General features: G+C 42.4%; 1 protein-coding gene across 1 annotated transcript in view; it reads right to left on the reverse strand.

Moving 5' to 3' along the window:
- Window positions 1-9896, reverse strand: part of thsd7ab (thrombospondin, type I, domain containing 7Ab) — a 231034-nt gene extending 221138 nt beyond the window's left edge. Inside the window, exon 1 of the mRNA XM_070551829.1 lies at window positions 9521-9896. Within this exon, the coding sequence (XP_070407930.1) occupies window positions 9521-9671 (151 nt within the window). The 5' untranslated portion in view covers window positions 9672-9896. The remainder of the gene's footprint in view (window positions 1-9520) is intronic.
- Window positions 9897-13672: the final 3776 nt, after the last annotated feature.

The raw sequence follows: 13672 nt of genomic DNA on the forward strand, positions 1-13672 counted from the left end.
ACCCAGAGAACCAGTGCGCATGTGGGAAGGTTCCTCCCACTGAAGCGAGTGTTTTCCAAACCCTGTCTCTCAGAGAGACTTGTCACTTAGAAAATGTTCCCTGATTATGAAACTTTGGCTGAATAGTGCTTGTTCCTGTCTCCAATGTGGCGACACATCCAGGAGCCGTCTGAGGAGAAGCCCAGAATCTCACATTGTCTTCAGCTCATAAAGTGCTTATATGATTACGCACAAGCGTGACCGGTCAACCACCGCAGACCGGGTTGGACCTGTTCAGGTTTACGCAGACAATCTTTACATTTAGAATTGGCATACATATGTAAAATTAATGCAGTAAAATATAAAGCATTTTATTTAAATATCCATTCATCATTTTACAGGCACAGAGAGCCGCATCAGATGGATGGAAGAGCCGCATGCGGCTCCAGAGCCGCGGATTGCCGACCCCTGTGCTAGCCTACTTTATTGTCCCCAACAATTTTTAAACCCCACTCAAGTGTATGGTTATTGTCCCCAGCAATTCTGAAAACAAACTGACGCCCTTGGTCTTACAGTTAGATAATCCAGATCCATGGAAAGATTATGGATTGGCCTTCTACGAGGGTGGAGGTTGATAAAGAACGATCATATCAGGAGGTCCAGTCAAACTTGTAAATGGAGCAGGATCTCCTGAAACGCTTCAGCAAAGTTTTTCCTTTTGTCTTCACCCCCCCCCCCAAAAAATAGATGATGACCTTTTTAAACCCCAGTTGTGCTCTAAAAGACCAAAGTTGGCCAATACCTTTAGCTGGAGATGCCTACTTCTCCTCCTGGAATTGCTGTGTCCTTTCGTGAGTCAGTCAACAGGTCAGGTCAAAAGTAATGATCAGGTCTGATGAAGCATCATAGCTGAGGGTGTGTCTGTGTATCTGGTACTCAGAAGTTCTTCACTACCTAACATGCAGTAGTGCCTGTTAAATGCATTCATGCCTTAAGCCTGGTTTACACTTCTCTGTGAGCTCCGCAACAGAGAGATGCACACGGTGTGTGGTATCCTTTTTAGGATATGGTACCCTGCTACCATAGAACTCATGCATCTGGTCCCTGATAGTGTACATACTATTGTGTTTATGTATTTCAGAGACTTTATAGCATGGCCAAATTTGTCTTTCATTCTCATCCTCCTCTTCATGCAATCGCCTCCAAACCCACATTTCCTGTCGTTCCGTCCACGTTTGCTCCATATTTTGTATTCCTTCACCCACGGGTGAATAAATGTTAATATTTTGGACTTTTTCCGCGATGCGTTCTTCAATCTGTTATGGGTCTGCCTGTTACGATCCAGGCTATCTAGGGGGCCTGGGGTAACAATTGAGGACACATGTTCTCGTGTTAAAATTAACAATCTGTACAGATTATCAAAACAAAGACACATCAGCTGTGACACGCAGGATTCGAAGCTTGTATCACCAAAACGAACCACCGCAGAGCAAAGCACTGCGTCGGAGCTTGATTTGTTTACTGAAAGTCACGTGACCAATGAGCGACGACGCTTCGATTCACCCTTCCACCCACGTGACCGCTTCACACGTTGTTTCAAACATTTAAAGCAACGTAAACCGAGAGGCGCAGGTGTGTATGACCTGAGATTGACGGTTTAGGATTCAGTATTCAGTGATTAAACACCGAGTCGCAAAAATGGATCCTGTAGCAAAAAGAGGGCGTTCTGAGATGTGGGAACATTTCAATTTAATCTCTCCAAATAAGGTTTGAAAATGTATTTGGTCTAGTCTAGTAAATTACCTTTATAGTAGTAATACTTGGTGCATATTGTAGGGCTGTATCTTTTAGACCGTCTGTCATTTTCCTTTAATTAAATTAAAATCTAGTTTGGTATGATTTTTCTTCTTTTATTGGGAATTAATATAATAGTTGATGAGCTTTTCAGTTTGGTTGTACGTGTAATGGAATTTAGTATGTACCATCCTTAAGTGAATTTTCTAATCTTCATTTTGTTACTCTGTTTCTAAAAAAAGAAACATTAATTAAGCTAATTATTCCTGCCTAATAATCCAATAGAAATGTGAAAAGTAAAATATTTGAATGTGTAGAAAATGTGAATATGTGTAAATTAGATATATTTTATCACGTATCCCATAAAATGTATTGTTTCAATAATATTTGTTATGTGTTGCAGGTGCAGTGTGTTATTTGCAACCAACAACTGGCTTACAATAACAACACCTCGTCAATGTTGAGGCACTTTCGTGCCAAGCATCACACTTGTGCTCGAGCTGCAGCCAGCAGTCAGGGTAAATGTCAGTATGTATGTGTTTTAATTAGGGATGCACCGATGGATCGGCATTTGATCGTAATCGGCCGATAGCGCCCCTATCGGTTTTGATCGGAATTTTCAAAATAGATTAAAGCAAACCGATCAGGTAGGGTTGTCACGGTAACCAGTGTAGCGGTAAACCCCGGTAAAAAAAAAAAGTTGACAATAATAATAACCGTCTTGTTTTTTAAAAAACTATATTATCTTGGTGGATTACCGCGGCTGCGGTGTAGGCGCGGTGACCCTTACCAGCCACCGTATCATCGGCTGAAGTTGCCGGCGGCACATGCACGCTTTGTTTACAACAAAACTTTCTTGAAGCTAAAGCTGAAATAATGGTCAAAGGAGGAGACGGCAGCGCTCAGGAGGGCATTTATTATCCCTCAAAGAAGACAAAGTCGGAAGTACGGGCATCTTTTGGATATATGAAGAATGCCGAGGGAGTTTATAGAAGACGGACGGCTATCCTGTTTGCAGCACGAGCAGAAAAAGTGTCTGTGAAAGGCAGCAACGCTTCATATCTCATGACACATCTGCGTGACCATCACCCACATCTCTGCAGTCAACGCAAGGCAAGCTAACGTTAGCGTTTTAGCTAAAATGCGTGATCCGAGGATTTGGGTTGAGGGAGAATGCAACGAGTCGCTATATAAAGCAGCCGCAGCGCCGCTACCTGCATATAAACCGTGTCGCGGACACCGCCATGTTGAAATGATGCTATGCATTACGGGGCTCCCAGGGGCCGATAAGAGTTGGTCTCTCTCCGAGAATAATTATGAATTTAACAACGATTACTGCCTGATGACATTTTCCCACATCTGCAAAGCTCACTGGAAGGACACAAACCAAGGACAATATTTTCCTGATATACGGATTGCTCAAGTAAGGGTAAAAAAGTATCTGATTAGAAGGCTACTTGAGTACTGAGTATCATCTGATCTAATATTTTTAAATGATGACATCAAACAGACATAAAATAAGAAGTTATGGGCAAATATTGGTATTTTAAAGACTAAAGGGAAAAAATGTAAAAAAGTAAACAACATAATTACAAAATAACACATTTTAGGCAAAAAATTGAGGACAATATTTTCCTGATATACAGGGTTTATTTAATTGTGTGAAAATGTAGCACGTTTAAAAAAAATACCGCGATAGTACCGAAAACCGTGGTAATTTTGGTCACAATAACCATGAGGTTAAATTTTCACACCGTGACAACCCTAATACAGACCATTTTAGATTAGGTTACATTTCCTTTATTCCCAGATTATGTAGTTTGTAGCACTCATTATAATGTAGAAAATTTCTGGCCAATCCACGTGATCGGTATCGGTGATCGGTATCGGTGATCAGCATTCTTTTATATCGGTATCGGTGATCGGCAGCAAAAAACCTGATCGGTGCATCCCTAGTTTTAATGTCACATTATCTGTTTAAATAACTTATTTTGTTTTATTGTAGACAGCAGAAAGGACAACACTGATGAAGCCCTGGTCAATATGAATGTTAAAGATTTACAGCCTTTTAGCATTGTGGATGACAAAGGGTTCAGAGCATTTGTAAGCCTTTTGGATCCCACATATGTCCTTCCATCACGGCTGGCACTGAAGAGCATGGTTGATGCCAGATATAAGAGGGAGAAAGAGAAGGCCAAGGAAATCATTCAGAAAGCCCCTGCAGTTAGTCTGACATCTGACATGTGGACATCTATTCACATGGATGCCTACCTTGCCATAACATGCCATTTCATTAATGAAAGCGATGAGTTAACTTCTATGTTACTGACTGTTCAGAGTTTTCCTGAGAAACATACAGCAGCTAACATCGCTAAAGTTTTGGCTACTTTGATGGAGGAATAGAACATGCAGTCCAAACGTATGTGCCTTGTGACTGATGGTGCTGCAAACAGGCTGGCATGTGCAAATAATTTGGATGCAAGGCACAGTCACTGCATTGCACATGCCCTGAATCTGGTAGTAAGGAAGGCCCTTGATTTAACCCCTGGTCTTGAGGACATGAGGGGCAAGGCTAGAAAGGTTGCTGCCTACTTCAGGACCAGTACTTTGGCCAGAGAGAGGCTGCTTTTCCCACAGAGGCAGATGGAGGCAGTGGCCCCTGTCCATAAATTGATTCAGGAGGTGGACACAAGATGGAACAGCACTTTTGATATGTTGTCCAGGCTGTATGAGCAGTGTGAACCAGTAAGTGCAGCTCTGGCGTCCTTACATACTGATGTGGCTCCCCTGACCTCTGCAGAATACGACACCATCTCTGAATGCCTTGAGGTATTGTCACCCTTAAAAGAAGCAACTGTGGAGCTGTCGGCAGAGAAATCTGTGTCAGGGTCAAAAGTAATACCCTTAATTCGTATGCTGAGGCACAGCATCACCTCAAAACAGAGGCAGGTCAGGGGTGTTGTGGCCAGCAAACTGTGTAGTAACAGCTCATGAACGAAAAGCTAAGCCACTATGAGACAGCCAGTCAACATTCTCTCGCCACTCTCCTGGACCCCAGATTCAAGGTGATGGGGTTCTGTAATGCTACAAATTCAGAGACTGCGGTAAAAAGACTGACCACCAAATGTGCCACTCTGCTGCGAAACAGTAGCACAACCCTTGACCCACCACAGCCTGCAGCTTCCTCATCGGCAGAATCCTCAGGTAACAGCTTAAAGTTCTCATGCATATGGTACCCTTTTCTGACACTTTGTTTCTAATCATTTCAGTGGCTGGCCTGTGGGATTTGCTGGACAGCCAGGTCTCAGAAAATAGGAAGGTGTCCAGTGCCACAGCAAATGCCACAGTCAAGGTTCAGCGATATCTTGTGGAGCCAAACATTCCAAGAGGGGAGGACCCTCTTAAATATTGGGCAAAACAGAAACATGTGTACCCTCGTTTATGTGTACTTGCCAAGGAGGTTTTGTGCATCCCAGCATCCTCTGTTCCCTGTGAAAGTTTTTTTTTCCAAAGCTGGGGAGGTTGTCAGCAAAAAACGAAATAGACTCAGCCCAGGAACTGTTGAACAAATTCTGTTTTTGAATAAAAATTACATTTGATCCCCATATTGTCACCAAGCACAACCACCTGTTCACAACCCCCCCTCACCAAAATCACCTACACGAAGTCCTTGGGACTACAGATGGAAATCAGCCCTAGGCTACAATCTGGCCTGTTTACATTCATGTTGTCCCTACATGTATGTCCATTAACATGCACTGTCCCAAATAAATATCATTTCATTTCAAGTATTCACACCAAGAAAAGCAATTTTATTATATTTAACGTAATGTTCAAATTCAAGATACTTTTATTATGTGATCCTGAGGAAGCTTTTTAATGCTTTATTTGTCCATGAAGTTCAATACACCATTTATTTTTAGTAGAATTGGCTGACAATACAATGAAATACAAACATTTACCAGCAGATGTCCTCACTGAGTTTTGAAGCATCGACCCTTGAACCTTTTTTCAATACAATTGGATTGTAAAGCTTTGTTGGTTCAAAAGGCTTCACATCATCATCATCATCATCATCACTAACATCAGCAGCAACTCAAAACTAGTAACAACGACTAAACTCTCTCATAAACCAAGTCAATAACAAAACTTCAAAAGACCATCACATCATTTCCTTAACCGAGTGATGCCTTATTTAAAGCAAAGTGTAAAGTTTCCTTTACACTTAAAATGGTTGCAGTTAAGCACAGAGAGTTTTTCAAAGCACCCACCAAAGTTGTAACATTAAACTTAATTTAACAAAACCAAATGCTGCTGAGGAGACAGCTGACCAGAGACAACCTCTCTGGTCAGCTGCTGCCTGAGCTGAAGGCTGGCTGATTTTTATGTTGCTGGCAGAGCTGATCACCAGGAACAGCTAGGAGAGTCTAACTGGGAGGCAATCTAGTGAGATGAGAGGCAGGTGCTGCATCTCCTCACACACACACACACACACACACACACACACTCAGGGGAAAACCCAAATGGCCCTGGGCCATAACACTGCCGCTAAATATCTGTTTACTTTTTAATGGGGCTACAGTGGTGCTGGTGACAAACACACAAGAAGCAGCGTCCTGACCAATCACAAGTTTGCAGTCACCTTCGACAGATGTGTAAAATTTTGGGCATGTCTCCATCACCCTCTGTGAGCCTGTCGGAGAGCCCTTGCGTCGACGCATAATGGCGTTGTGTGTTTCTGCACCAACTCAGACGGAGGAGCATAAATCAGGCTTTGGTGTTGCACAGTGCAATTAGTAAGAAGTCTACTGTGAAATCATCACAAAACAGTCTAATATCTCACTCATGCAAGCCCTCCCCAAGAGTGGTAACACCAGATATAGTGTATTTATCTACTTATCAACTTACTGTGTGTGACTCATATTTGCTTGTCATCTAGAACCTTCTGGTGCTGATCTGTAGCTGGAAACAGGCGTGAAACTCACTGAACAGGAGCGAGAGAGTAATTTTTTGCTTAAAAAGTGAACTGCAGTAACCACATTTGACCACATGATGTCAGTCTTACAAATTGTAACTTCAAAGATGTGTTTCACTCATTTAATCAATACATTTGCAGTGGTCTCTAGAAGGAATGAATACCTAAGCTGTACTCTGAGGGGAAAAAACCACCAGTTCGCCTGCTTCAGGAGCTAGGAGTGAGCCACATCAGAGTTGCACTTCAGATGGCAGGTTTTGGAGTCTTAACATGACTCTACCACTGACTTTGTTTGCTTTGAACCAATGATGTTTTGTCTGTACAAATAACACAAGCCTGGAGGAGTTCTGTTGTGTGGTGCAGTTGCTAATGCTAATGTTAGCTTAAACTAGCCGTTAAACCAACAGCAGCCTTCCCCGTTGTGATTCAAGATGGGTGAGTCCATGAGTGTTAAGTGACAGTGTGACGTAGATCTGTCAGGCTTTTCAAATCCTAGAGTTTCACCGTCTGTCTTCTATCAGAAGCTAATGCAGGACATAGGTGTAGGAGACTTCAGCCTGCATTAAAAACTCAAAGTGACTGATTATAATCAGAAATAATAATTGAAAAAGGGTTTTTCGGTGTTCCACATCTTTAAATAACGAAAACTGTTAAAAGTTTAAATCAGATCATCTCCAACTGCAGGGACAGTGCACAGCAAACAGGAAGTGACAAGAATTTATTTTTGCAAGAGTGCAACTCAAACTCCCTGCAATCTCTGAAGTGTTCCCATAAAGCACAGCATGCCATCATCATCATCATCATCATCATCATCATCATCATCGTCACTTCCATCCTTGTAGTCACTGTAATCACTCTCCTACCAAAACAAAAATCCCTCCCAGCATCAGCCAGAGCTGGTTGTGTCTATCAGCCTCATTTGAATAGCATTCTCCAAGCAAAGAGACAGAAATGACTTGTCTCGCCTCCCAAAACAGGTACGTGCTATTTCTCAGAAAGTAATAAAAGCAGCACAAGTCCAATTCCCTACAGTTCTGTAGACTGGAGGTATATTTCAGTCAGACTCATCAATATGCAAAACATCAGAGCTTTGCTCGCTACGAGACTATATCTCCAATGCACGCTTTCAAAGTGTGCATAAACATCATCACATTTTTTTTATTTCCCTCCCAAACAAGCCTCTTTTGGAAAAAAAAAAAAACAAGAATGCAAATGTGGCACAAACATAATCATTTTTTGATCAAGCACTCTGGAATTCAAAGCAGCAATTTGCCCTATGTGACTTTAATGCTCTGCAGGCAATTGTCAAACCAAAGAGGCGCAGAAAAAAAGACTCCAGGAATCAATGCACTACCTTTTATTTAGGAAGACGTGAACAAATCCCAACACTGGATTACATTTCAAAGCACAGAGCCTAGAGCTTTCCTGGTTGGGGAGCATTTGTAGTGTGGGAGAAAGGTGGTGTAGCGTGGAAGAGAGGCATAATCATTATGACCTAACGGCAGGGTGGATGTGGGTTAAGGGATTCGCTTCTCTACGCCTGCAAAGCTCACTCTTCCTTCCTTCCTCTCTCTCTCAAGTTAGTTCCCTGGGCATGTGGTTCCTCGGTTGTTAAATCCCTGCTCCTTTAATCTCCTTACTCAGCTACATCCTCTTTAAAGATGCAGAACTACAGAGGAGACGTGGGACACGTCAACTAGAGACTTTTGCTGAGCTAGGCGGGGGCTGGGGTCATGTTGAGTGGGGGTTGGAGAGGCAAAAGTTCGACAAATGCTAATAAAATTAATCCTTTATACTCGAAAAGTGGGCAAGCTAGTCTCATTCTTGAGTCTTTAACTTCATTTATGAAGCAAAAACTGGGAGTTTGGGTAATTTATCTCAAGTAACTTTACAGATATTGTAGAAAAAAAGACTAAAGAGGGTCACTTTCAGCGTCTAATTACACTGATCACAGTGATAATCAGACACTAGACTCTTAAAGTAGCACCAATCACCCGTGATTGATTGTGTGCTTCATTTCTCACAGCTAGAATTAACAGATGCACTGATAACACGGCTGCTCGAGTGTGGGAAACAAGTGCATGCAAAGAAAAGAAGTGCTGCAACAATCCGGTAGTCTGCACATCTATGAGCCCCCCCCCCCCCCCGCATATACACACGCACACACACATGCAATATTCATAACCAAAGTAGTCTCAGTATCATGAAACCACCAAAAGTCTCCCCACCAAGCGCCGCCGTGAGGAAACATCTATCCATCACCTGCAGGCTGGAACACACAGCAGCAACGTTTCAATAAGGGTGCATCACCTGAGACAGTGAGATGAGCGTAATCCATTCAAAAATGGATCACCATCGCCCTGTGAGCCACATGCTGTTCCGTGTGAAAAGACAGCTCTACTGTAGATTTCTAGGTCATCTTGCTGCACGGATCTTTGAAGTTCAGCCGCACTGAGTCGAGCAACTCCGGTAAGAAACGTGCAAAACAATCAAACCATGTCATGTGGGAATGCTGTGGATCAGTGGGAGTCAGGAACTATTCTGGGCTGTATCTAACAACACTTTTACTGGATTTATACGGATTTCTTGCAGGGGATACAAAATAGATGAAAGTCGTGCAAACACTGAGCTGGAAAGATGAAGATCTGGCTGCCTTTGAGTGTGGGAGGTCACATATATTCACCAACTCCACAGAATGATCCATCACCAGCCCTCGTAAACATTCAAAATGTAAATAAATGGTTTAACTTGCAATCAGTGGGTCAGCAGTACCTGTTTCCCAGAAGTAGACAGACTTGCTGTCGTCGGTCTGCGTGTGAGCCTTCCAGAAAGCACAGAACAGCAGCAATGTCACCAGAAGGTACCGGCTCTCCCCTGTCCTTTTCTGGAGGGTCCCTCCATCACCCCTCCACCCCGGCCCCATGGTCCGTCACAGGATGAAAGTAAATCCACTCGGCTCCAACGGTCTCCAACAGTCAGGAGGGACAAAATCAAACCAAACACACAAGGAAGAAGAGAAAGGCTGTGATGAAGAGTGTGGGTGTGTATGAAAGAGGAAATTCTCAGAGGTGCAAACGATAGTCCTGCAGGAGTTGAAGGTCCAGAACTTGTGTTCTCCAGAAGGACTTTCCTCTTTTTGATTGTTTTGGTCCCAACTTGACAGGATGGTCCTAAAGGGAGGTGGTCAGTGATGGGGACGGAGCCTCGGATTGATGGTGCCGTCGTCCTCCTCCATCGTATCTGCTCACGCTGTTTTTGTGCCGCCTCTGTCCTCTGGCTGCGGAGCAGTGACAGCGGACGAGTGTCTGCAGTGTGGTTCGCCTCCCTCCCTTCCCTTCCCTTCCCTCTCACTCTCTCCCGTCTTCTCCCATTCGCTCGCTCATCCTCTCCTCTCCATGTGCCACCCTGAAATCCCTACACTTGCATTTTTTCCTGTTTTTCCTTCCTCCTCTCATCTTCTTTGATCTTTCATTTTCATTTCACCGTTGCTTTTTCACTCTAGCATTCTCACTCATTACTTTTCTCATTTAAAGTCTTCTTTCTTTGGCGTGAGGATGGATACTCCCATTTCTCCTCCTCTGCTCCCACTCATTTTCCCATGTGAGGTGTTGTGAGGGAAACTGGAGACCAAGCAGAATGCGCACTGGTCATCGGAGCTCCTGCAGAGCACCGCTCCTGGGTTCAGAGAGGCAGTGAGACAAGCCGGACTTAATATAGAGGGAGGAGAGAGGGGAAGGTTGATGGGGGAGGTAAGGAGGAGCAAAGCACTAAAGCAGCGAGAGGGAGAACACGAGGAAAATGGAGAGGGGGGTGAATGTGCCTGAGACGGGGGCGTGAAAGAGAAATATGATGGAACAAAAAGGTGATGATGAGAATTTATGGTGAAACTTCAATTATCTATTCAATTACTACAGTTATGCGTGAATCCTGACGTGTTTTAATGTCCAGAATTAACCATTCAGGTGTTTAATTGTTGAAATGTGATTGAGCCAAGGACATGAAATACCTCTAAATCAACCAATGATTCTGCTTCAGCGTTTTTCTTTGCACTGTAACATGAAACCATGTGGTGCTGCACAAAACAATTGTTTTGTTTCTGCAGCAGTTTAATGGCTGAATTTCTATGTAGAACATATTTTATTCCTCAACATTAGACAAAGAAATGCACTTTATTTAACAGGAAAAAAAATCATTGTTTCTGTTTCTTTTAAATCAGCTTTATTCAGTGATAATTGGTGTTTTTTTATGTTGTCCAAAGTAAGCTGTGGTAGGGCACTTCTGCCTGCTCCCCTTCAAACACATGAAGTGAGTTAGTATGTGTCACACAAATGTAAAAAACAATGAGCGTGTTTTATATAAATGTTGTCACCATTATAATTATGTCATTTCACCCACAACACATCTCATTTTCTGCTTCACAATCCAATTTTAATCTAAATGGGAAAAGGTTTAACAAAATTCCCACCATCCATCCACTCCTCATGTGTCCTTTCCAGGATTTGGTTGGACTCCTTGACCATCCCATCCGTCTTTGGGTGAAAGACGGAGTCCACCAGGACAGACTGACAGATTTGTGTCACCTAAATCCATTAAGAAGAGGTTTGCTGAGGTCATAGGTCATGTAGGAACTGCATCAGCTGACCTTTTAACAATCTGACCTAATTTTTTGCCCCCTGCTGGTCACTGGATACAGTGCAGCTTTGAGCTTTTAGCACATTGATGAAATGAAACAATTGCATTTGAAATTTCAGTAAATTTACTGGAATGATTTGCACTAAATATTTGAGATAAGGATGTAAGATGTAGTTAATACATCTTTTTTTTCTTGCTAGCCTGCTCCCCGTCCCATAGAACCCCTAGAGCCTCTAGATGGTGCCCCCTGACACCCCCCCCCCCCCCATTTTCAGCTTTTTTTGCAACTTTTTTTTATATTTCTAGATAATTGTCTTAAGCCAGTATGTGCTAAACTTACCCTTTACTGCAGGGGTATTTGGAACCCAGCACATTTTAGCGGTTCCTCTTCTCCAACACACTTGATTCAGTGGTTGAATCACCTGTGCAGCAGTTCATCAGGATCTGTAGAAGCTGCTAATCACCTGCTGATTGAAATCAGGTGTGTTGAAACACAGTTAAAACTAAAGCGTGCTGGATACCGGCCCTACTGGCCCACAATTTAATTATTCTGCTTTATAAAGCAGGACCGTGTTTATGTAAGCTAGCTAGCTGGGCCTTGCTTGTTTCAATATTCGTTACACCACCCTTAATGAAGTGTCACTCAGACCCCACCACCGTCTGTGGCCATAATGTCACACTTGCAACTTCAGTGGGGTGGGCTGCCTCTTGTTGAACTCTTGAGAATTTTTACTGACAAACCCGGCGCTGCAGTCTGGTTCTAGCAGGTTTCTTGCATGTTTCAGATCATGAACACAGCTGATTTGTTTGATTTAGTGATGAATCACTCCTGTAGACACTAATAAAGGCTAGGGAGACAGTTCAGCCGTTAGATTAAGGTGTTAAAAAGATGAACGCACAGCAAGGAGATAGGTTTCATAATGAACACTAGGGGGCGCTAAAAAGCAAAACTGCCAAGTGTGCCTTTATTTACCCAGAAGGCTTGAAACGGATTTATCTATTTCATACCAACAATGTGCACCCAGTCTGATGGAGGGACTGTTTTACCAAACATGATAACACGAACTCCCCATAGAAATGTGTTCCTGAGCTCTGCAGAATTTAACAAACGTAATTTATACTGCGGGAAACTGATGAATGAGAAAAATTAGTAGCTATGGGAAAAGCAACGCTTGGTGCACTAATGAGTTATTTCATCATAACATGGTGAAAGTGGAAGACCCAATTAGAATCCAGCACTTAAGAAGAAGTACAAAAAATGCAAGTTTAATGGTTAACTCAATATCAGCGACAATTTATTTAAAAATGTTAATCATATTAGAAATCAAAACTCCAAAATACAAGACAGAACAAGGTGCAACATCTAAGATGAGAAGACAAAAAATAATTATTTAGCTTTTGCATCACTGGAATTTTCTCCTGCAGACTTTGTCCAACACTTGTTGCCTTTACCTGCACCCTGCTTTGCCAGATTCACCTTTACAGCAGATGTCTGCAAACCGGAACAGAACAAACACGTGCGTTAATTAAGGCGGACACCGTTCCACTTAGAGTATGTTTTGCCTCAGCACCTGTTTTATAGAGAGCCATTATGTGCAGAAAAAGAATGCAGCTCTCATTAAGTCACCTGAGTGTCATGTTTTGTTATTCCTAAAGTTTGCATTTGAATAAATTCTTTTCCGTCACCCGAGGAAGAAGAAACTGATCATTTATGTGCATGCGTTCTCTCTCTCTCTCTCTCTCTCTCTCTCTATATATATATATATATATATATATACATATATGTGTGTGTTATTTATTTATTTATTTTTGCACCTTTAGATCATTACTTACTTCTTAAATCCTGCTGTTTCCCCCTGTGTTTAACATCTGCCATAATTGCTCACATCTGAACTCATGTTATCATGTTAACCCATTTCTGGGTTCAGTTTACTATCAACATCATGGTTTTTGAAACTTTTAAAAATCAAAGTTGGTGTGTAACACAACAAGATGGCACAAGGCAGCGAGGAGGTGAGCTATTTGTCTGAGTTAATGTTCTTTTCCTGTTTCAGCCCCTGACAGTGAGATAATGCCAAGGCTGTGTAGGAACATCTGACTGGCAGGCACCAACTTTGGCACAGTCAGTCCTTCATATCTCACTTAGACTTGGCTTTAACTTGGATGTTCCGGTTAAATGAAATCACAATCCTGGTTAGTGCCAAACCTAAACAGTCTTATCGAACGTTAGACCAGTAAAGCTACAAGAATTTGTGTTTGACTTAAAGTAGCTTTTTTAAATCTGGTGATAGA

Source organism: Nothobranchius furzeri, chromosome 5 (assembly GCF_043380555.1).
Source record: "Nothobranchius furzeri strain GRZ-AD chromosome 5, NfurGRZ-RIMD1, whole genome shotgun sequence".
Lineage (NCBI taxonomy): Eukaryota > Metazoa > Chordata > Actinopteri > Cyprinodontiformes > Nothobranchiidae > Nothobranchius > Nothobranchius furzeri.